Raw genomic sequence first — 24,503 nt, 5'->3', positions numbered from 1 at the left:
ACTGGCAGGCACATGAAAAGTATAAAGTGCAGGTCAGAAGGGTAACGAGTGTGGTAAGAAAAGCAAAAGCGGATTATGAAAGAACATTAGCCATGCAGGCTAAAGAGAATCCCAAACAGTTTTTTCGATATGTTGCAAGTAAAAAAAAAATGTATATGGCAGAATGATTTAAAGAATGCCGATGGTAAGGAGGTAACCGAATCAGTTGATATAGTGGAATTACTGAGCGAGCACTGTGCAAGAGTATATCATCCAGGTGGTGACATTGCAGGAATGAATGAACCAATAGCTTATATGGGAACTGTGGTGAAGTGGAGGTCAATAATCTATTACAAAACCTCAATGTCAATACATCTGTGGGATTGGATGGTATACCAGCTCGTATTGTACGTGAAGCAGGTAAAGAATTGTCAGTGCCCTTGACCATCTTGTTTCATTTGAGTCTCGGGTCTGGGTTAGTCCTGAGGGGATGGAAAGAGGGGAAAATAGCCCCACTGCATAAATGAGGTTCCAAGAGTGCTGTTGTAAATTACCGACCGATCAGCATACGAGGAATCGTTGTGAAGGTCTTGGAGAAAATAGTAAAGAGGAAAATACAGGATTGGATAGATGAAAATGGGATACTACATGGGGGACAGCATAGTTTTGTGAAGGTAGATCATGCCTCAGTAACTTGCTCACGTTTTATAACACAGTGATGGCTGAACTGGATAAGGGTAATGAGTTTACAGTGATTCTACTGGACCTTGCTAAGTCCTTTGACAGGATACCATATGGAATTGTAATCAGTAAACCACAGCATATGGGGATGGATATAGGGTTGGTGAGATGGATAGGAAGGTGGTTGATGGAGAGATATCAGAGAGTGGTTTATTCAGGAGTAGAGTCCAAAAGACAGCCTGTGACTAGTGGTGTGCCACAAGGCTCTGTTCTTGGACCACTACTGTTCAATTTGTTCATTAACGATATAGGAAAGGTTCTGAGAGGATTTGTTTGCTGATGATGCAAAGTTGGGTAGAGCAATAGTGAGTGCACAGGATGTCAAAATTTTGCGGGATGATTTGGATAGTTTGGACGACTGGGCTAAGGAAAATGGATGTCAATTTAATGTTGCAAAATGTAAGGTTATGCATTTTGGGGTGAAAAGATTAGCAGCAGTATATCACACTGGTGGAACCATACTTCAGGAGATTGACGAGGCCAGGGATTTGGGAGTGTTGGTAGATAGGGAGTTGAAGTTTAGGGGGCACATTGCAAAAGTGGCTAAATCAGCTCATCAAATCACTTGGTTGGTGAAAAATACTTTAAAAAGCAGAGACAAACAGGTTATTGTTCCTCTGTATCGAGCCTTGATAAGACCCCACTAGACTACTGTGCCCAGATATGGGCGCCAGGGTTTCTTCTTGATGCGGAGAAGGTGGAGAGGATCCAGAGACGAGTGAGTAAGATGATAGCAGGTCTGTGGAATGAACCTTATGAGAACAGGTGTTGAAGATTTGTGGGTTGCAGAAATTGGTTGATAGGTGGAAAAGGGGTGATATGATTGAGACATTCAAATTACTGAAGGGTTTCTATAAGATTAATTCAGAAGATATTTTTGAGAATAGGACTGGTGGGAGGACTAGGGGGCTATACATGGAAGCTGGGCAAGAGTGTCGTTAGCAGGGGTGTTAGAGCTAGGTTTTTTTACTTGGAGAGTGGTGAATGAATGGAATAAGCTGCTAGTGTCTGTTGTGGGTGCCATGACCGTGAATGAGTTCAAGGCGAGGTATGATAGATACTGTGTGAATGTCGAATAGTTGTCCTTGACATGATTTCAGGGCCTCCCTCGATGAGTCTATTGACTCCTTGGAGTTGCCCGTAATAATAATAATAATATCAGCTGCATTTTCAATGGTTCAGTATTAGTAAAATGCTATTTTAGGCACAATTTTTAGTGAAGATGGCAAATAAATATCAAAATAGAATAAGTAAGGCTGGGTTGGTCAGGAGTCTAATGATTAAATTTATATGAAATAAGACAGATATCAGTCAAAGCACCAAACCAGTAATATATAATACTGTCTGACCACAGATGCGAGACCCACTCGACACTTCTGCGCATGGCAGAAGAAGGCGAGTGCATTCCGATAATAGGGTAATCAATGTTTCGTGGGATGAGTGTTTATTATTACACATTGGAAAATTAGCTTTTGTTTTATGAAAATTCTAGTTTTTAAAGTGGTAACTATTTTGTTTGTACAACAGTTGGAAAATTTTACATATAAAGCACGTGATTTCGCATGCTGATGATGAAGTCATACATCGTCTTATTCCTTTCTCCCTTTCAACATGAATTGACTCTTCTTGGCAATCTGCCAGACAGGGTTCTCTCATCTGTGGTCAGACAGTACAGGGTTTAAGCCAACATTAGCTATGGATTTTGAGAGTTGAGTTTATGAACAAAACAGTTATTCAAACATACATACCACAATATGAGAATACTGAGAAAATTTAGAGTCTCTGAACAAATGGTCTCAATGGCAGAATCATATTGAAAATTAAGATATTAGAAAGGAACTTTACATTGTTAGCTTTCAAGAATATGGGACATAGCTAAAATAAAGTCACAAAAAAGTGAGATGACAGGGGGAAAAAAAAATTAAAAAAACATGAAGACTATGATCCTGGAAGATTGATGCAATTAGAAATATTTTAAAAGACCAAAATATAAGATCTAACAATATTGGATTCCTAATAAATAACCAAGTTTCTCATACAGGTACTATCAAGGCTACTATTTATCAAGCATCTGATGATGGTGATATTTTTAATTTTACTGATCGATATTTTTTTAATTTCAAATATACCATTATTCCTGGAACCATATGCATTATAAAACTATATTCAAACAGATTTACACATTAATAACTAACTAAATATACAGATGAATAAAGTGGATGGAAGATACTTTATTCAACATTTTACAGAATATTTTTCATAATGCAAACTTTAGATAATTTCATAAACAATATATAAACACGAACAGAAGAAAGTATTACTAAAGTGTATCATGAATATTTGCCAGCTTGTTGGCCGAGTGGTTAGTGTATCCACTCTCCAGCCAAAAGGCTTCGGGTTCGAATCCCGCTGTGGGCTTGGATGTTTGTGAAAATACTAGTGGTGGTGGTGGGGGTGATAGATGGCATTGGTGTAGTTGGGGTTCACTGTAGTTGCAGTTACAGCAGCAGTAATTGCCTTGTCATGGTGCATTGTCTTGATGAAAGAGACAATGGTCAATTCTGCAGAAACGCCACAAAGTAGTTTGCACTACATTGTCCAGAATATTCAGATGCTTCTGAGTTCCGTATTCATGGCACCACAAACAGAGGTTCAAGGCAAAAGAGGACCATACAATCACACTGTCACCTCTGAATTTCATGGTTTGAGTGACACATCCTGGTAAGAAACATTGACTGAGCATCAATCACATCCATCTGCTTGGTAGAAGGTGTAGGGTGATTCATCACTCGGTAACCCGGCCTTCCAAGCTTTCATGTCCCACTGTACACACTCTTTGCACCACTGAAGACAACATGTGGGACTTGCATATTGTGGTCCTACCAGGAAACCTATGTTGTGAGCCTCAGTTCTGAATGTTTTTGTGCATATTCTGCAGATTCATGTTCTGGTCAGTGCCTGGAACTATGCATTCAACGTGTTGGCTGACAAATGGCAGTTTTTACATATTATCTTTCGTATCACCCTATGGTCACATTCAGAGTGTGGTGGGTCATCTACTGTGACCCACCACAGTTGACTCCTGCACTTTCATCTTAATATGGGATCACTGATCATTAACCTGGGATGGCCCAATTTGTCAACAATTTGCTGAACAGATAGGGCCATTCACTGCAGGTAGCACTTACAGTTGACTGCCTGCTCTTCCATCTCAGTATAGTATCAATGATTGTGTGACCTAGGATAGCCCAATTTGTCAACAATTTGCTTAACAGATAGGCCTGCAACATGGCATCCTATCACAATGCCTCTTTCAAATTCTGTCAGATCTCTTCTCGCAGCCATTTCATCTGGATATAGTTACACTGACTTGAGAGCACCACATTCCTCCAATTTATACCAGCTAGAAACACGTGACTCCTCGTTGCATGGCACGATGTAACAGACACTCCCTTGTCCACGGGAGTGTCTGTTGACTTCTTTTCAAGCAGTGTAGACAACTTTTAAATTTGAGTGCTCATTCAAAGAGCATGCCGAAGTACCACTACATTGTCTGAACTTGAACTGGAATGATTATTTTCTTCCCAAAAATTTAGGAAAGGCTTATCCTTAATTGTAAACAATAACTTTTTTTTTTTTTACTGTATCTATATCAACTTTATATTCATTGTACTATAACACTAACAAGTGCTATGTATCTTGGTTGTGAAATCCACTGATGTTATTTTACCTTTCTGAATTGCATCAGTTACAATGAGAATGATCTGTTTTAGATTATCCTCAGTGTAACTCACAATTCAAAGTTTTAATAACAATATTGTTAACTTCTTCACGCATTACATGTGGTATCTGTTGAGACCGACTTCATCTTCTTTAATAGTATCTTTTAATCTTTTTCTAGGTCTTCCTGTTCTTTCTTATTCTTTGGTTTCCAACTATAGACTTGTTTTATTATTCTATCTTCACTTCTTTCCACATGTTCAATCCATTTTATTCTTGGGTTGCTACCCAACTGTTTATTGCTTGTATTTCACATTTTTTTCTTATATCCGTATTTTTTATTTTATCTAATCTAGTTTTATTTACTATTTTTCTTAGTATATTCATTTCGCCTGTGTTTAACATTTGTCTTGTTTTCCTAGTGTCTGGTCTTGTTTCTGCATTATATGTCATAATAGGCCTGATTACTGCTTTATAAATTCTGGTTTTTGTCTCTACTCTAAGATGTTTATTTTTCCATATTGTTCTGTTCAAGCATCCTGATATTCTTCTTGCAGCTTTTGCAATTTTTTCTCTGACTTCTAGTTGTGGCCTTCCTTCTCAATTCAGTTGTATACCTAAATAGTTGTAATTCATTATTTGTTCAATAATAGTACCTTCCAGTTCTAATTTGCATCTTTGTGGTTCTTGTGATATTATCATACATTTTGTTTTAGTTTTTGGTATCTTCATATTATATAATTTTGCTGCTTTATTAAATGTATGCAGTAATATTTGTAGCTGAGCTTCATTTTCTGCAATTAATAGTACATCAGCTGCATAACATAGTCAGGGCCAGCGGAAGTGGGCATGCAGAGCATGCAGGTGCCACCGTCGGGGTACGGTTCATAAGATCATTTTTTAAAAACAAAATGTTTATCATAAAAACAAAAAATTCTTAGAATGATCAATATTAAAATAAATAAGGCCAGATACACCAAATAAAAATTTTAAAAAATTGTATATTGCCACCTCTTTGATCAGCCAGCTGTTTACAATTTTGCAGTGACAGCAGGCTAAATGCTTGCCTGCAGAATGTTGTGTCTACTGCAGTCTATCTAAAGTGAAACGGTGAACGGTTTGTATGTGCTGAAACGAATTTCCGTACAAAACATTTGTTGCTAGTTAACCAGTCATATGGTACGCATCTGAGCTGTCCACACTGACAGCTCAGTGCAGACTATTATTTTGTCTCTGTGTCGTGTTGTGTAATAATTTCTTGTGGGCATAAAATAGAAACGGAATCAAAAATTTAAAAAAAGTTATCCGGTGCACAAAATCGTAAACGTCATGCTGCAAAAGAAGCAGCTATTAAGAAACAAACTGGGGCTCTTAATAAATTTGTTAAAATATCAAAATATTCAGATGCAGATTGTAACCAACTCGATACATCAGAAATCAGAGTTGAATAACAGTGCACATCATCCAGTTTTCATGAAAGTACTATTGCAACTATTGAACAAGATAACAAGATGTATGCTTTAAGTTAAAAACAGTTAGGAGAAGATTTAGTTGTAGTTGACCACAAAACTAACACATTGCTAGTCTCTGTAAATTTAGAAGATCCAGGAGAATGGGGAAATATTGATGAAAAATTACAAGTTGTTTTAATTGAAATGAGGCCTGTTCAAAAGAAAAATATAACATATCCTAGAGATATATGTGGTCGTAAATTTGGCAACACGTATTATAATAGAAAAATGGAAAACGGGGAGCTCGTGCCAAGAACATGGCTCATTTATTCCGAAACTTTAAATTCTGTTTTTTGCTTTTGTTGCAAACTTTTTGCACCTACTGAATCAAGTAGTCTTGTAGAAGGTTATAATGACTGGAGAAATGTAAGTACAACTTTGCATAGACATGAAACTAGTTTAACTCACATGAAAAATTTCTTAAAATGGAAGGAACTTGATAAAAATTTAAAAAACAAAACTACTATTGATTGCCATACTCAAAGCATGTATGAAATGGAAAAGAAACATTGGACGAGTGTTTTAGAATGCTTGATTGAAGTTATAAAATTCCTTGGTAGCCAAAATTTAGCTTTTCGTGGATCATCTGATAATAATAATAATAATCGTATGATGATACACGGCCGTGAGTCCCCTTTATGGGGATGTATGGCACCAAATCATTCCCTCCAAATTTTATCTGGGCTCCGGAACCAGTATAGCTGACGAAGCAGACCTGTGGCTGGGTTAGTATTCCTGACGGTAATCCGTGTGTGTTCACTGGACTGGTTTGCCTGCTTGCAGGATGAAAAATCCCATATAAACTGGTGGAAAAAAACTTTGCTGTCCACACCCAAGACTGGCTAACTTGGCTATGGCTGAGGAAGATCCTTAAGCTCCTCGCATCGACCACGCGAGGAGCTTAAGGATCGGAGTGACCATACAAATGCCGTATGGTCACTCCGATGCTCGATGATGTTCCACACTAGGCCTCGCCATGTAGTCCTGTTGTTTGCCCTTCTGGCAGCCTCAACTCTCTGAAGATCAGTCACCCTGCACACGTCATCCATCCATCTCATTGATGGTCTACCCCTGCCTCTTTTTCCAGGAATTTTACCTTCTATTACTGTTTTGAGAAGTCCTCCTTCCATCCTTTCTATGTGTCCAAAATATTTTAACTTTCTTCTGTCAATATCCTTAAGGAGCCTTAAAGTTCTACTAATCTTTTCTAACACCCATTCATTTGTATGCCTTTCAGTGTATGATATCCTCAACAGCTTTCTGTAACACCACATCTCAAAAGCAGATATCTGTTTCTTATCTGACTTCTTTAGGTTCCAGGTCTCGCATCCATAAGTCGCTGTTGGAAAAACAACTGCTTTTCTTGTATAGATTACTACAAATTAATAATGAAGATTTACGAAAAAACGGTGACGATTTAGAGATTCTCTTGAAGGATGGTTACAATAAAGACATAAATGCTTTCTGGGACATTTTTCGGAAGGATAATTTAAATATTCAAAACCCTTTCGATATTCTTAATTTTATTGTGTCCAATAATTTATCTTTCCCTAACTTTTCAATTGCTTTAAGAATACTATTAACCTTACCTGTTAGTGTAGCGAGTGGTGAATGTTCCTTTTCCAAGTTGAAATTGATTAAACCCTACTTAAGAACAAGTATGTCACAAAAAAGGCTTGTTAGTTTGGCGTTAATAGCTATTGAAAATGATATATGTGCGGAATTAGACATCATCATCATCAAATTTCTGCCAAGTACCCTCAAGGGGGGGGGGATGTACAGGATATGATAGTACTACATGAAAAATTTACATCATTACTAACTTCCTATCTATAATTTTCCTCCAAATCAGTCTGTTACTTGTCAAGATTCCAATATTATCAGATCTTATATTCTGTATAAGTGACCATACTGCCTGAGATTAGCTGTTAAGACCATTATTTCTAATTTTGTGAATATGAAATCAAAAATCCTAAAATTTTAATAAAAAAATTTCAAGTATATTTATGTAATATAATTTATTTTCTGTTATTCTGTAAAGATGTTATTTTTTGAATACTTATATTAAATGTTCTAATTATTTCTGAATTCTTTTCTTATTTTCTCATCTATCTTGAGTTTCTTTTATTTTCCTAAAAGATAGTTCCACTTATAAAAATTATTAAAAAATTTTTACACGTTAGTAAGAATTTAGTAACTTGTAAAATGCAAGAATTTTTTAAACTTTAGTTCAAATAAATTTTAACTTTGATTAAAATGCATTTTAAATTTGTTAGCAATTCGGGTCGGTGAGAAGGCTATAATCCTTGTATCATTACATATAAATGGTTCATTACATTTATATTCAAATTCAAGTGAAGTGGCTTAAACAAAATTTTCTAACTTTTGAGAATTTTTTGAATATTTGGGTTTTTAATGATTTTCCTGCCTAGTCAACACCCCCAGTTCGTTACATTTAGCGAACCAACATGTGGCTGTTCTATCGAAATTTATTTAAGAAATTTCAAATAATTTAAATTTTTATTATTGTAAAAGAACCACACATGCCCAAATGCAATTTCTATCTAAGTGCCCAAATACAGGGACACTTAGATAGAAATTGCATGCGGGCGACAAAGACCCTAGCGCCGATTCTGCATATAGTTATTATTCTCGTTTATTTTTACTCCCATATTTTGTATTTTATTAACTTTTTGTATTATTTCATCCATTATTATATTGAATATTGTTGGACTTAAAGAGTCTCCTTATCTAATGCCATTACTAATTTGTATCTCTTTACTTATTTTTCCTTGTGTTTTTATTATCTAGCTATCATTATCATATATTTTTTAATCACTTGTATTACGTTTTCTGCTACTTTTTTTCTCTGCAATATTTCTATTAAATCTTGAATTAATATTCTCTCAAATGCTTTTTCCAGGTCTATAAAGCATATAGTTTCTTATTGTATTCTATTGTTTTCTCTATGAATTGTCTGATTATGAATATTGCATCAATACATGATCTATCTTCTCTGAAACCTTGTTGTTCATCTAATAGATTAATTTCTTTTGTAATTTTATTATTTAGGATTCTTGTTAGTACTTTTAATGAGGTATTTAATACATTTATCCCTCTATAATTTTCTGTTTATTTTTATATCTCCTTTTTTAAATACTGGTATTGTTATACTTTTCTTCCATTCTACTGGAATCTTTTTTTCGTATTTATTATCTGGTTGTATAATATATTTAAACTCTGAATTATAATTTCTTTACCATTTTTTAATAATTCATTATTGATATTATCTATACCTGGTGATTTTCTATTTTTCAATTTTTAATTGTATCTTCAATTTCTGTTATTTCAATTTTTGTTTTTTCTGTTGTATTTATTTCTTCTTCTGGATTTGTATGTTTACCTAGTTCTACTTTTGTCTCAACTGTTTAATTATAAAGGTTTTTAAAATAATTTTCAAATTCCTCTATTTCTACTTTTAATATTGGGATATATTCTGCTTCTTCCTTCTTTTGTGTATTAATAAATCTCCACATTTGTTTCTGTATACCATAGAAATCACGTTCAAGTTCTTTTGTATATGATTCCCAAAATTGATTTCTGCTTTCTATTTTCTTTTGATTAACTTTATTTCTTTATATTTGTTCCAATTATCTGTTGTTTTCATTTGCAGATATTTTTCTTTCTTTTGTTAATATTTTTATTTCTTCATTAAACCATGAAGTCCATCTTTTTGATTTTGTTATTTTTTTTTTTATTCCTAATACTTCTGTTGCTATTTCAATTAAATTTGTTTTAAAAATCTTCCAGTTATCTTCTACACGTTGTTCACTGCTTAATGGGTTATCATGAAACTTTTGTTTTAATCTATTGTAGTATAATGTTTTTATACTTTCTTCTTTTAATAATTCCACTTTAAATTTTATTTATGCCCATTTCTTGTAAAGTCTTAGATTACATATTAACAGGTTATGATAATTTCTAATTTCTGCTATTATTTCTGCTTGTATTATCTACTCTAACATCTTCCATTTCTGATGGGTGCAGTGGTGAAGCTAGAGCTTTTGCCGCCCACTGCGGTCCCTGAGTTTGCTGTCCACAGCAAACTCAGGGACCAAAAATACTACAAAAAGTCAAAACGATGTATAGGGAAATAAATTAAAACGCTATGTTTATTTTTGAAGTAAAACTTTAATTCCACATTCTAAAATGTTATTTTTCTTGCTTTTCTGTTAGCAAAATCATCAATGACATTAGCGAAGTCTATTTGATATTAATGTAGGTAATTCTTAATCAGTTTTATTTAGAAAAATCCCTCTCACAACTAGTATCACTTGCAGAAATTGTGGGGAAATTTCACAATAGTATTACAATATTTGAAAATGAGTTCTCAAGACTGTATTTTAGAATTAACTGCAAAAGTTCAAAAAGGTTCAAAGTGCTACCCGGAGCAAAACGCCCCCTCAGCCCTTCCCTAGCTACACCTCTGGATGGGTGTATTACTTTGTTACATAGAATATAATCCATTATTGATTCCTGTCCTCTTGTGTTTCCGAAAGTTATTTTATGCTGATAAAATGTATTCATTATTTTTAACTTATTATTTGCGCAGAACTGTATCAATGTTTCTCCATTAAATCTTTGCATGATTCCATTTATTGGTATATTTCCTATTCTTGCATTTAAGTTTCCCATTATAATTAATTTTTAATTTTGTTTTATTTCTTGTATTATTTGTTGTAAGTGCTCATAAAATGCTTCTGTTTTTTCTTTTCTTCCTTCTTTTGGGGCATATACTGTAATTACAGTTATTTTACCTCTATCTGTTTTCATCCTAACTATTAATATTCTTTCATTTATATATTTATATTCTTGTATATTTTCATTTAACTTTTTATGTATTACTATTCCTACTCCGGCTTCAGCTCTATTTTGTTTTTTTACTCCACTGTATATAAATATATAGTCTTGTAGGTTCATTGTTCCATTTCCTTTTTTTTTTTTTTTTGTTTCTGTTATGCTGAATATTTTAATGTTTCTTTTGGCTATTTCTTGTATAAGTTCTTCCTCTTTTTCATTAATCACTCTTACATTCCATGTTGATAGTTTTAATATTCCGTATTGTTTTCTTTTCCGATCGATATCCAATTTTTCCATCCGATTCACGTATGTCTTGGTTTCTCGAGCAATATTGCTTTATGTCCAATGACAGGTTACTAGCCCAATCTCCAGATGGCTCCCAAGTTAGCCAGGAATATTGATGTAGCCTTCATGCCCTGCTGGAAGATCAAGCTTCCGACATACTTTGCCTACATCTCCCGTTCACCTCTCCAACAAAATATTGTTATACCTATTGATATTAAACTCTATTGTATCTGCATATTCATGTTACATTTTTCTATGTCATTATGCCTCTTAGATTGTTTGGATGATCTGAAGTGATTAAAACACACTGGATTTTCTGTCTAGTTAAAAAAAAAAAAAAACTTTATTCAGCCAATACATCTTGACTGATACAAAAGTGGAACAAGTTTAACATAGGCATCACATAAATGAAGTGGAATGGCCAACCTTGTTAGCATTTTATGACAGGATGGAGATGAATTAATGAGCCAATATGTTTTGTTGGATGCTCTGTGTGAAATATGTAGTGAGGAGAAAAGTTAATCCTGCCATGTGGCCAATGACACGTTTGCATTTTTGTCGGTAGTTGCTGAGGACACAAAGTCCTGGAATCCTTGTCTTAGCTAAAATTAAATAAAGATAGCCAAAATATAAAACTTAAGCTATTCAGTGCTTTTTACAAACACACAACCAATAACGGTTAGGCAATTTCCCTCTTCAAGCATTTTCTATGTGCATTCAGGTCCAGCTATTTGATTCATTTTAGTTTCAGTAGATTTTTTTTTAATTGAATTCAAGTGAATAGTAATTCACTTAGCTAACCTAGTTGATTGAGTGAATAGCATTTCTACTTTCTACTTCAGAGGCTGTATATAGGTTTAAGACATCACAAACATTCACTATGTATGGATGTTTATAAATGTCTTCAGGTGATGGATAATTTTTACGTTCGGTGTGCGATTAGCAGCCGTAATTGCTGGAAGCCTAAAGCGGCTTGCAAAGGTACTAGTTTCTAAAGCAAAGTTTCTGGATTGATTATCCCTTTCATTAAAAGATTGCAAATGCTTAGTGAGTGGGATGGTTCATTTAAAAACTATAGCAGATTATAGTATCACTGGGACTAAGGATCAGATAATCCACTTCAGGGCTTTAATAAGTAGGACAATAAAATCATCTGGATAAAAATCATTGCATTTTTCTATGGATTTTATATGCAAATGAAGTTTCACATACCATACTTACATTCTAGCAAGTTATCAATTCCAAACGATTCAGAATCACTTGAAAATATAAAACTATTATTTAAATATATTATATAAAACTATTATTTACTACTATTAGCAATTTTTTTTTATCTTATTTTGTTTTCTAATACCTGTAAATTGGCTTCCTTAAGATGTTTTTCTGCTGTTGCTCTTTTCATATTAGCTTCTCTTACCATATCATTAGCAGACTACCGAAAAAGATGTCATAACATGAATTATCGATAAAAATTTTAAAACATTACTGTAAAAAAATTAATTATATCTTGTGCCTCAAGAAGTGTACATTAAATTTAGTCTATTAAGGAGATGCAATAGAGATGAGGTTAATATCTTATGTGATCATCACTACTTAAATCAACTTAAATCTACCAGCCACAAAAAAAAAAATAAATAAATAAATAAATAAAAATAATAATAAAATAAAAAATACTCATCCCAGGTATTAACTACTTTATATAAAACTTGTTATATATAACAAGTTTTTAAAAACATCACTTGTGACAATTTTAAAAACTAAATGTTATAATGATAATATAAAGTAATATGTTATTTAATTTTTACTACACATTACTTAATTATAGAAAATATTCTTTCCTTTCCGTGTGGGTTTAAAATGTAAGCAACTACCTCTAACTGTTCCTTACATAAATGCATATATATATATATATATATATATATATATGCCCTGCAGTGTGTTTTCTTGAATAAAGTCCTGTAGAGAAGGGGACCATTCACATGTATCATCAATAAATCATACACATACAGAGTGGAAGTATTCAACGATGACCTTAACTTCCCTTTTATTAGATTCATCTGACTAAAACTTTATTCGCATAGCAACATACTTGCTGGTATACACTTCGAGCAGTTTTGAAAGAAATAGTAACCTGTTCTTTTTACTCATTGTTCTTCCATAAAGACCTTGTACGTTTAAATGATTCCCCACAAACTTAGAACCCATTACCACTTATTCAAATTTACTGAAACTGTTCCTTCGTTATCATCAAAATATTTGCTCAAATATTTACCCAAAAATCTTACTTTCTTTTCGTCAAGCCTTTAAAGACAACACTTTAGGTAAAACGCAGGTCTATGAGTGGTTTTCCTGTTTCAAAAATGGGGACATGTCAGCTGAAGACCAACCATGATCTGGCCAACCTTCAACAAGCAGAAATAATGAAAACATCAAAAAGGTTTGCCAGGCAATCAATGAAGTTCATCGAAAGACCATTGAGCAATTCTCTTAAGAGAAAAATTTGCCATGAAGTTTGTGCTAATGAATTTTAACAGATGATTTGCAAATGAAACGTGTGTCCACTAAATTTATGCCTCGTTTGCTCACAGAGGATAAAAAAAAAATTGCGTGAATGTTTGCCACAATTTGAAGGAGCAAATTCTTAATGACCAGAACTTTCTTCAAAAACTGTGACCAGGGATGAGTCTTGGTGCTAGTTATGATCCAGAAACAAAATAAGCATCAAGCCAATGGAAACATGCAAATTCAGTGAAACCTAAGAAGGCATGTCAAGTTTGATCAAATGCCAAGACAACGTTGATTTGTTTTTTTTTTTATGTAAATGGAACTTTTCAGAAAGAAATTGTTCCTCCTGGACAGAGAATGAAGTAACATTTTTATCTTAACACTTTGAGAAGACTGCATGATAGTGTGTGACGAAAACACCAGAAATGTGGAGTAGCAGAGATTGGTTGCTGCACCATGACAATGCCCCAGCCCACACACCCTTGTCTGTCCAACAGTTCTTGATGAAAAACAACATGGCAGTTGTTCCCCACCCTCCCTACTTGCTCGATCTCTCGTCATGTGATTTTTTTCAATTCCCATGGATAAATAAAACCATGAAAGGACAGCGATTTGTTGATGTGAACAAAGTGAAAGAAAAGTTGCTGAAGGCCATAAACAGTATTCCAGTTGAACAGTTACACAACTGTTTCCAGCAGTGGAAAAAATGTTGGAACAAGTGCACTGACTCACATGGAGAGTACTTTGAAAGAGATTAGAATATGGTATTATAAACTTTAATAAAATTTAAAAAATAATAATAATTGTGACCATTGGAAGTTCCTCTTGCAGCTGCTGCCCCCACAACCCAATTAGGAAAGGTGGGCCTTGAAGATGAATGAATGAAAAAAATAATTCCAGTTATTTGTGGGTATCTAATTGCACAATGTGTTGATATAAGATCTGGCTGTCTCTCTTTACTTTTGCCACTAGCCCATTATTTTTTCTCAGTATGTTATCAGCTCTATTTGTTCCAATACCTACTAACCAATTTCAAGTTCTTCATAAACAAACAAAGTTTGCATGTGAGGTATCTTCGTGACTAGGCTAATTCTATACAGAAGCTGCTGAATTCACATTAATTGCTTCACACCAGCCTGGTCATGAAGTTACTTCAAGTGCAGATTGTTTCCTGGCTTGAAAGGGAGTGCTGTGCATTATGGGCTACTGAGTAAAGAAGAACTTATTCATTTCACTCTCAAATTTATCAAAATACCCCAGCTTGCAGTGGAATTACAGTAATAAATGCCTTTTTCAGTTTCCGATTTTTATCTTTGTATCTTATACAGTATAATGGAAAGTTCATCCTCATTTGAAATATGTGTAGAAACATCTAGAAGTCTATCTCTACTGGAATCTTTGATTTCTTCAACTACTTCTTGTTCAATAGCATTCAGCAATTTGATACTGGCTAAATTCATTTAATAAATTAATTCTTTCATATTTACATAAGATGCTATCTTCTGGTTGGGAATAACACTTATTTAATAAATTCATTGGCAATTGCCTCTGATCAAATAACCTGACAGTGAATGAAATGTTTTAAAATGAATTTAAAAAAAAAGTGCAAATTATGCAAATAATTTATTTTGAATACATTTAGAACCTGGTTGAAAATTCACTCACTCACCACTTGTCTATAATAACTTGCCTGTGGCAAATATAAATGGATTTCTGAAGTAATGATCATCACAATTACATATTTATCTGAAACCTAACAATGATTTGTGAACTTTTCACATATAAACAGCAATCTCAAATTTGAAAAGATTAAAACATATAACACTACAGGTAGCACTATAGTGTTACCTGTGTTTATACCACGAAGCATTATTATAAACAATCAACAACATTTATTATACTGAACCTTAAAATCCTTAACATCCTCTGCATTCAACAACATGTTCTGGTAATATGTTCTAATTACTCACAATACTCCATGTAAAAAATCAATATCCTTACACAACTTCCACAGGTGGTCACTAGTTCTTCCCCTCTCACCTTTTACTCTTTTTGTAATTCCCTCATCATTCATCTGATAAAATCCCCTCACTATCTTAAATGTCTCTATCATACCATCCCTTTTTCCTCCAATCCATTAAGCTCTGTAATTTACAGTTCTTTAACCTCTCTCTCTCCATAGCCAACATTCCAAAGTCCTGATGTTGTCTTAGTCACTCGTCTCTGGACCTTCTCCAATGTTTCCACATCAAAATGAGAACCAGGTGACCAAATCTGAGCAATCATAGCAGCAATGCGATGTGCAGGCTTTGCGACACCTACAATGTGCTCTCTAAACTTCAGTCAAGTACCACTTGAAAATCACAAGTATCACCCTCCCCCAGTGGCATAGCTAGGGGTGTGTGGAGAGGGGGGGGGGGATCCGCCCCGGGCGACACTTTGAACCTTTTTGAACTTTTGCAGTTAATTCTAAAATACAGTCTTGAGAACTCAGTTCCAAATATTGTAATACTACTGTGAATTTTCCTCACAATTGCTGTAAGTGTTGCTAGTTGCGAGAGGAGTTTTTCTAAATAAAATTGATTAAGAACTACCTACATTATTATGAAATAGACTTTGCTAATGTCATCAATGATTTTGCTAACAGAAAAGCAAGAAAAATAACATTTTAGAATGTTGAAGTTAAAGTTTTACTGAAACCTAACAGTTTTATTTCATTTCCCTATAGTCGTTTTGACTTTTTGTAGTATTTTTGGTGTGTATTGAGAGGGGCGGTAACAGCTCTAGCTACGCCACTGTCCTCCCCGCTAAGTTTCAAATCTCATCCTGCAGCACAGCTCCATTGATGTAATACATAGTCTTATATCTCTGCACTTCAAAATGCAACACACTGCATTTATTAATATTCAAAATAAAGCCTTTCTCATCTATCCAAGTTAAAAGTATATACAAATCTTCCTGAAGGAAATTAACATCAGTTCTTTTTAGTTCTACATATTGGTAATTAATTAATTATCACATGATGATACAGAAGCTGCGAGTCCCCTTTATGGGGAATGTACGGCACCATCTCAGTTCCCCCAAATTTTATCTGGGCTCGGAACTGGCATAGCTGACAAATCAGGCCAATGGCTGGGTCAGTATTCCTGACTGTAATCCGTGTGTGTGTGTTAACGGGACTGGTTTGCCTGCTTGTGGGATGAAAAACTCCAGATAAACTGGCAGAAAAAACCCTGCTGTCCACACCCAAGACTGGCTAACTTGGCTATGGCTGAGGAAGATCCTTAAGCTTCTCACATCATCAATGGGAATCGAACCTAGGGCACTCCTTCCCCAGGCATATAGTTGCGAAGTGCAAAGCCACTAAGCAAACCGCACAGATCACATATTGGTATATGTGAAACTAAAAGGTTGGTGATTACAAGAAGGATTGCAAGTGTAGCATGAAATGAAGAATTGGGTGTAAAGGAGATCAATACTGCTCAAGTGCTAGTCAACAACGATCTAGTAAAAGCAATGCCAGTATGTATTCCAAGGACCAGGATGTTATATAAGGTAGGTGAAATGGATGAATGAAGAAATTAAGCATGCAATACAGAGAAAGAAGGACTTATGGAGGCAACATAAGAGGAGTGGTAATAATCAATTCCATGAGGAGTACACAGAACAGGCAAGGTGGGTGACTTGGTTGATAAGGTAGCAAAACAAAAATGCAGTATGATTAACAGTTAGCTAATGAAGCAAAAAAAAAAAAGTAGGATGGCATTAATTGGAGAAAATGATAAAAGTACAACTGCTGCACAGGATATAGTTGAGATATTTAATGAGCAGTTCATAAAGGTCTTTCACCCTTGTGAATGTGACATCATGGAGAGTTTGACAGCAGTGGATGATGAGGAGGAGACTGACTGTGAGAGAACAAGAGGTATATGGGGAAATGAGCAAACTTAATACTAATAAGGCTTTGGGACTTAATGATATATCATTCCATATTTTGACATCTGCCTTGACATATTTGTTTAATATAGAGTCTTACAGTGGATCAAGTTCCAAAGGAGTGGAAGGAAGACAAGAGCATTCCGCTTCATAAATGAGGTGACAGAATTCAAGCATCAAACAACAGCACAATCTTTGTGGCAAGTGTTGTGGTTAAAGTAATGGAAAGACTGGTGAGAATCAGGATCCAAAATTGGGTTGACAACAATGGTATTACCTTTGATGGATAGCATAGATTTGCTAAAGGAGGGTCATGTTTTAGAAATCTAATCTACTTATTACAATAAGGTGACAGCAGCATTGGATGTGAGACATGGATACACAGTAGTGTACTTAGACTTTGCAAAGGCTTTGATAGATTATCACATGATAATTTAATAGTGAAACTAGAGTGGATGGGGTGGGATATTAGATTAGTGCATTGGACTGGAGATGAACTATTTGATAGATATTAACAAGTTGTGTATGGGGAAGCAGTATCCCAGAAGAGGAATGTCATTAGTGGTGTGCCTCAGGGATCTGTTTTAGAGCCATTGCTTTTTAACCTGCATGTTAATGATATTGGGAAAGATTTGGATGGAAGATTTTAATATAATGATAGAAGACCTATATCATGAAAGCAGAGAAGTCTGTCTAAAAATAAATAGAGAAAAAAATTGTAAAAATCATTTTACAATGATTATAAATAGTAAATACAAATAGTAGTGTACTTAGACTTTGCAAAGGCTTTGATAGATTATCACATGATAATTTAATAGTGAAACTAGAGTGGATGAGGTGGGATATTAGATTAGTGCATTGGACTGGAGATGAACTATTTGATAGATATTAACAAGTTGTGTATGGGGAAGCAGTATCCCAGAAGAGGAATGTCATTAGTGGTGTGCCTCAGGGATCTGTTTTAGAGCCACTGCTTTTTAACCTGCATGTTAATGATATTGGGAAAGATTTGGATGGAAGATTTTAATATAATGATAGAAGACCTATATCATGAAAGCAGAGAAGTCTGTCTAAAAATAAATAGAGAAAAAAATTGTAAAAATCATTTTTACAAGAAATTGTAAAAACGATTTTTACAATTTCTTGAAAAGAATCTACTCATATAAATACTTAGGTCATCTCATTGATCTAAACTGTGGACTCCAAAAGGAAATAAATAGAAGAGTTCAACTTGCCTGGAGTACATTCAGAAAATTGAAAAGCATTTTATAAAACAATGATATTCCACTCTGCTTAAAAAGGAAGACCTTTAACCAGTGTATATTTCCAGTCATCGCATATGGTTTGAAACTTCGTCTGTAATAAAAGCACTGGCAAATAAACTAGTGACAACTCAAAGAAAAATGGAGAGGCTGATGCTAGGCATCACATTAAAAGATAAGAAGCCAGACTCATTCACTGACATCATTCTTCACCACAAGCAACTAAAATGAAAATGGACCAGACACCTATCCAGAAGAGAAGATGAGCAATGGACCACCATACTAACGAACTGGATTCCAAAAGAAGGGAAACGAGGCTGAGGATGTCCTAACAGAAGGTGAAGTGATGAATTGTCAAATTTTGTTGGGAAAAATTGGTCAACCATTACCAAAAACAGAGAAAGGTAGAAGGAACTGGAGGAGGCCTTCATCTAGCAGTGACAGAAAATGGCTGAAAAGAAGATGCAGTTGTTTGCAGATGATGCAAAGTTGAGTGAATATGAGGAGTAGAGCACATGTTCTGGCCTTACAAGAAGACGAGAATAATTGAGTGAATGGGTGCAGAAGTGGGGATGCTATTTCAATGTTGCATAATGTAAGGTTTTAAAATTTGGGAAACAAAGATGGCATGTAGAATTTACTCTTGTGTGGATATATTGTTGCAGGTAGAGGAAATAAGAGATCATGTAATAATGGGTGATAAGGATTAAGAGGACACACTGCCAAAATTGTGAAGATAACACAAGGAATTCTGGGAATGATATAGAGGAAACTGACTTGTAAAAGTAAGGAGATTCTGGTTCCACTGTATAAGACCTTGACTAGGCCACAAGTGGACTACTGTGCACAGATTTGGTTGTCTGGTTTTCAAAAGGACGAAAAGATGTTGGAGAAGGTCTAGAGGCAATTGACCAATAGTAAGGGGTTGTTATAGGTTTAACATTGCAGATTTTTCATAAAATGGTGGGAGATTGGGGGGGGGGGACAAGAGATCATCCCTGGAAGCTATATAAGGAGGGAGTGTGAGCAGGGAAGTGACCAGGTTTTTTAACTGGAAAGTTGTGAATGATTGCAATGCATTGCCTAAGAGCTTGGTGTCTGCAAAGAATATCAATGTGTTTAAGATACAATATGATGAGTTGTGTGTATGACAAAGGAACCTCAAAGGCAGTCTTGGGATAATAATAATAAATAAAACATTATATCAAGTAATACTTCATTTGTATTTGAGAAGATATGGAAAAGGCATATGACAAAGTGCCAAGAGAAAAGTTATTTAAAATGCTACAGTTATGATGCCAACAGGACATTACATCAAGCAATACTTAGTGTGTATTTAAGATATAACTGAGCAGTTAGAACTGCAGCGAAGACGGCTACTGGAACAAATCTTAAAACACACCCCAACTCAACATCATCAGAGTTCAAGATTGGTACTCTCAACATAGGAACCCTAAATGGCAAAGAAATGAAGCTAGCTGAGGAATTAGATAAGTATCAGATCAGCATAATAGGGGTGACTGAAATAAAAAAGACAAAAACTGGTGAGATCTTTCTGAGTAATAAATACAAAATGTTGTATTTAGGAAATAACAATCAAGGAAAACAAGGAGTAGCCATAGTATTCAACACTAAATACGAGGCTAATTTTCTTAAATGGCAGGCAGTCTCAAGTAGTGATGTGGGCAAATATCATAATGGGGAAATGGACAATGAGACTTATTTGTGCCTATGGTCCTACAGAAGGTTCTACTAAGGTAGAAGTGGAGGAATTTTTTAAGGCTTTAGAGAAAGCAACTGACACAATAAAAAAAGGAAAAGTTGGTCCTTGTTGGGGATCTAACAGCAGAGTAGGAAATGACTGTCAGGGAAAATTATCTCCAAATTTTCAAAAAAATATTTTGGGAAAATTTGGAGAAAAGAGCAAAGCTAATAATAATTGTAAATAACTTGTGGATTTCTGCTCAGGACATGGAATGGTTATTACTAACACAACATTCCAACATAAAAACATGCACAAATTCACATGGAGAGAAGTGGCAAGGAATGCGAAAAGTCTCATTGACAGGATGCGTGAGGAGTGTTTGCCAGGAGGAACAATAGAAAGGGTGGTTATGGCAATTAAGAGAGGTGAAAGGGTGGATGAGATGATTGTAATGGTAGGAACAAATGACTTGAGTGGTAATGTAAGTCGGGCAGCGAGAGATATGAGATTTTTGCTTGAGGCTGTATGGAAGAAGACAGAGAGAGAGGAAAAAATAGTGTGCGTGTTGCCTAGGTATGATAATGACGAGCAGAGCAGAAGAGCAGTAATATTGATTGACATAATAGCTAGAATGTGTGACAAGAGAGGACTGTTATATGTGGATGCTTGGATTGCGTTTGAGGAAAGAGAGGAATTGTATGCAAGAGACTGCTTATATTTGAATGAGAAAGGACGTAGGCATCTGGAGAGATTGCTGTTCTGAATGAGTCAGCGTATCCCAGGGAGGATGATAGCAGGGGTGGCCTCTTGTGGGAATGGATACTTGGGAGAAGGGAGATGACATCAGGTAACACTGAGCTCAGTGGAGTCTAGAGGGGACAATGTTGTGTATAGAAAAAATGGCATTTATATGCTTTTTAGATAACTCCTGGCATTAGTATTTATACTAATGCCAGGAGTATCTGGAATAAGGGAGAGGAACTGGTGGCGAAGATAGCATCAGCCTGGCCAAAAATTATTGGGATCACTGAGACGTGGTTGACAGAAGTAACAGGAATAGAAGTCGCTGGGTACAGCATTTTTCGGCAGGATAGGAGGAGAAAGCGTGGTGGTGGGGTACTGCTTATGATAAGTGATGACCTATGTCCTCTAAGAGTGGAGGCTTTGGAAGGCAGTGAGACAAATGATTTTCAGAGCATATTATGTGAGGCAGAGGTGGGCAAGACAGGATATTTAGTGGGGTGTTGCTACAGACCAAGGAGCACGGAGGATGGGGACCAGGAGATGTTTAGACAGTTAAGTTTGGCAAGTGCAAGAAGAATGATTGTTATGGGAGATTTTAACTACAGTAGTATAAATTGGAGAGAGGAAGATGCATGTAGCAATAGGGGAATAAAATTGCTAATATTCTTAAGGGACAAATGTCTTAGACAACATGTAACAGAGGGAACAAGAGGTTCAATAGTTTGGGATTTGGTTACAGCATGAGAAGAGTTGATAATAACTGAGATGACATTTCTCCCACCAGTTGGAGAGAGTGACCATATGGTTTTGACTTGGAAAATGAATAGACATGCAGGAGTATCAAAGAGATGAGAACTTATGTGGAATTATAAAGCAGGTGATTATAATAGTCTTAAAACGGCAACTTCAGGAAGTTTCATGGAGGGAGGAATTGGAAGGCCGGGATATCATTAGTGCATGGGAAATTGTGAAAGAATATTAATATTTGTTAGCAGAGCAATGGTAAGTTGTATACCACGAGTGAAGAAGAGGACACAATTTGGAATAAAGTGGATGACAAACAATATTAAACAGGAATTGCATGCGAAAAAGAGGCTATGGAAGAGATATATAAGGAGACAGGTGAAGAGAAGATGCATGAAGAATATAAGACAGAGGTCAGAAGAGTGACTCGTGTCATAAGGAAAGCGAAACTAGAATATGAGAGGAGATTGGCTCTAAGATCCAAAGAAAATCCTAGGGAATTTTTTAGCTATGTGGCCAGTAAGACGAGAAATGCTGTGGAAGAATGATATTGTGGGATAAAAATGGGAATAGAGTGACTGATGCAGAAGACATAGTGGAATTGTTCAATAAACACTTTATTGGAGTATTTCATCCTAGAGGAGTCAGTTTTAATGCTGGAGGGATAGGACTGGTTCGAGGTCTGGAGGTACAGGAGAAGAGTGTGTTTCAGATACTGAGTACTCTGGATGTCAGTAAAGCTGTGGGACTGGATGGTATTTCACCACGAGTTTTGAGAGAATGTGCTAGGGAATTGACAGTGCCTTTAACGTGGATTTTCAATGAAAGTCTGGCTTCGGCAAAGGTGCCCAGGGAATGGAAGGAAGGTAAGATAGTGCCATTGCATAAGGGTGGTAACAGACTGGAAGTGTCTAATTATAGGCCAGTCTGTGTGTCATCAGTAGTTGTTAAGATCTTGGAGAAAGTAGTAAGGGACCGTATACAGCATTGGGCAGATGAGGGTAATGTTATCTGTGAGAATCAACATGGATTTGTGAAAGGATGCTCTTGTTTTAGCAATATGCTTGCCTTTTATAATAAAGTTACAAGAACATTAGATGAGGGAAAGGCATATACTGCAATTTTCTTAGACATGGCGAAGGCATTTGACAGGGTGCCACATGATAAGCTGATATTTAAGTTTGCAGCACATGGATCTGGATGTCAGATTGGTCAACTGGATTCAGGATTGGCTGTCTGATAGGTATCAGAGAGTTGTGTATGGTGGAGCAGTTTCAAGGAGGCAGAGGGTTACAAGTGGGGTCCCACAGGGCTCAGTACTAGGACCTATATTGTTTAACCTTTATATCAATGACATTGCCAGTGGATTGCAAGGGGATATTCAGTTGTTTGCGGATGATGCGAAGCTGGGAAGGATTATTAGTAATAGTACAGATCTGGTAGCCCTGCAAGAGGATTTGAATAAGCTAGATAGATGGGCAAATGAATGGAGGATGTCTGTTTAATGCAGCAAAATGTAAGGTCTTGAGGTTTGGGAAACATCGATGGGATGCTGCATACTCTATGGGAGGAGTTATACTGGAGGAAGTAGGGGAGACAAGAGATATGAGGTTGATGATTGATAGAAACCTGAAATTTAGGGGACATATGGCAAAGGTGGTGAAGGTAACACACAGAAGATTGCTGCAATTATGAGAAGGACACTGACCTGCAGAGATAAAAGGGTTATCATTCCGTTGTATAAGTCTCTGATCAATCCACGCTTAGACTACTGTTCTCAGATTTGGTCCCCAGGATTTGAAGGGGATAAATTAACTGTGGAAAGGGTACAAAGACGGATGACAAAGATGGTTTCAGGACTGTACAATTTTCGTTATGAGGATCGGCTGAGGGAATGTGGACTGCAGAGTTTGGTGGATCGATGAAGGAGAGGTGATACGATTGAGACTTTTAAACTGTTGAGAGGTGGTTACAGGGTTGATACTGGGGAGTTCTTTCGCTTGGTTGAACAGCGGGAAGGAGTGATGACAAGAGGCCATCCCTGGAAGTTACGAAAGGAAACTGTGAGCAAGAGGGTGAGGAGTGGTTTCTTTGTGGAGGGTAGTTGAACCGTGGGGTGCATTGCCTGATGGAGTGGTGAGAGCGAGAACAGTCAGTGAGTTTGAGGAAGATGGTTTCAAGTTAATTTGGTGTCAGACAAGGATGTACATTAACTATATGTATCACATTATGAAGGAAAGTGGTATTAAACCTGATATCAAAATTGGGAATATTAATGTCAGCTCTTTGCTTTATGTGGACGACGCTATACTTCTAAATAAATCTGCTACAAGTCTACAAGATTATCTGACTAAATTGAATAACTTAATAACTGTTGTAATAGATATGGTATGAAGGTCAGCAATAACAAGACAAAGACAATGAAAATAGGCTGAAGTACTGAAAATATCAACTGCATTGTGAATGGAGAACCTATAGAACATGTGAAACATTTCAGCTACTTAGGCATGA

General features: G+C 35.7%; 1 protein-coding gene across 3 annotated transcripts in view; it reads right to left on the bottom strand.

The window, feature by feature from the left end:
• Positions 1 to 24,503, bottom strand: part of LOC150102756 (guanine nucleotide exchange factor for Rab-3A-like) — a 242,009-nt gene that overhangs the window by 133,134 nt on the left and 84,372 nt on the right. For 2 of the 3 annotated variants that reach the window (XM_090398866.1, XM_090398865.1), the window contains exon 5: positions 12,451 to 12,528. The exons of the other annotated variant lie outside the window; for it this stretch is intronic. In XM_090398866.1, the coding sequence (XP_090254992.1) occupies positions 12,451 to 12,528 (78 nt within the window). The remainder of the gene's footprint in view (positions 1 to 12,450; positions 12,529 to 24,503) is intronic. 3 annotated transcript variants of the gene reach the window in all.

Source organism: Typopeltis vanoorti, chromosome 10 (assembly GCF_054136105.1).
Source record: "Typopeltis vanoorti isolate ZY-2024b chromosome 10, IOZ_Tvanoo_1.0, whole genome shotgun sequence".
NCBI lineage: Eukaryota > Metazoa > Arthropoda > Arachnida > Uropygi > Thelyphonidae > Typopeltis > Typopeltis vanoorti.
This window is presented reverse-complemented; position numbering and strand designations above follow the sequence as displayed.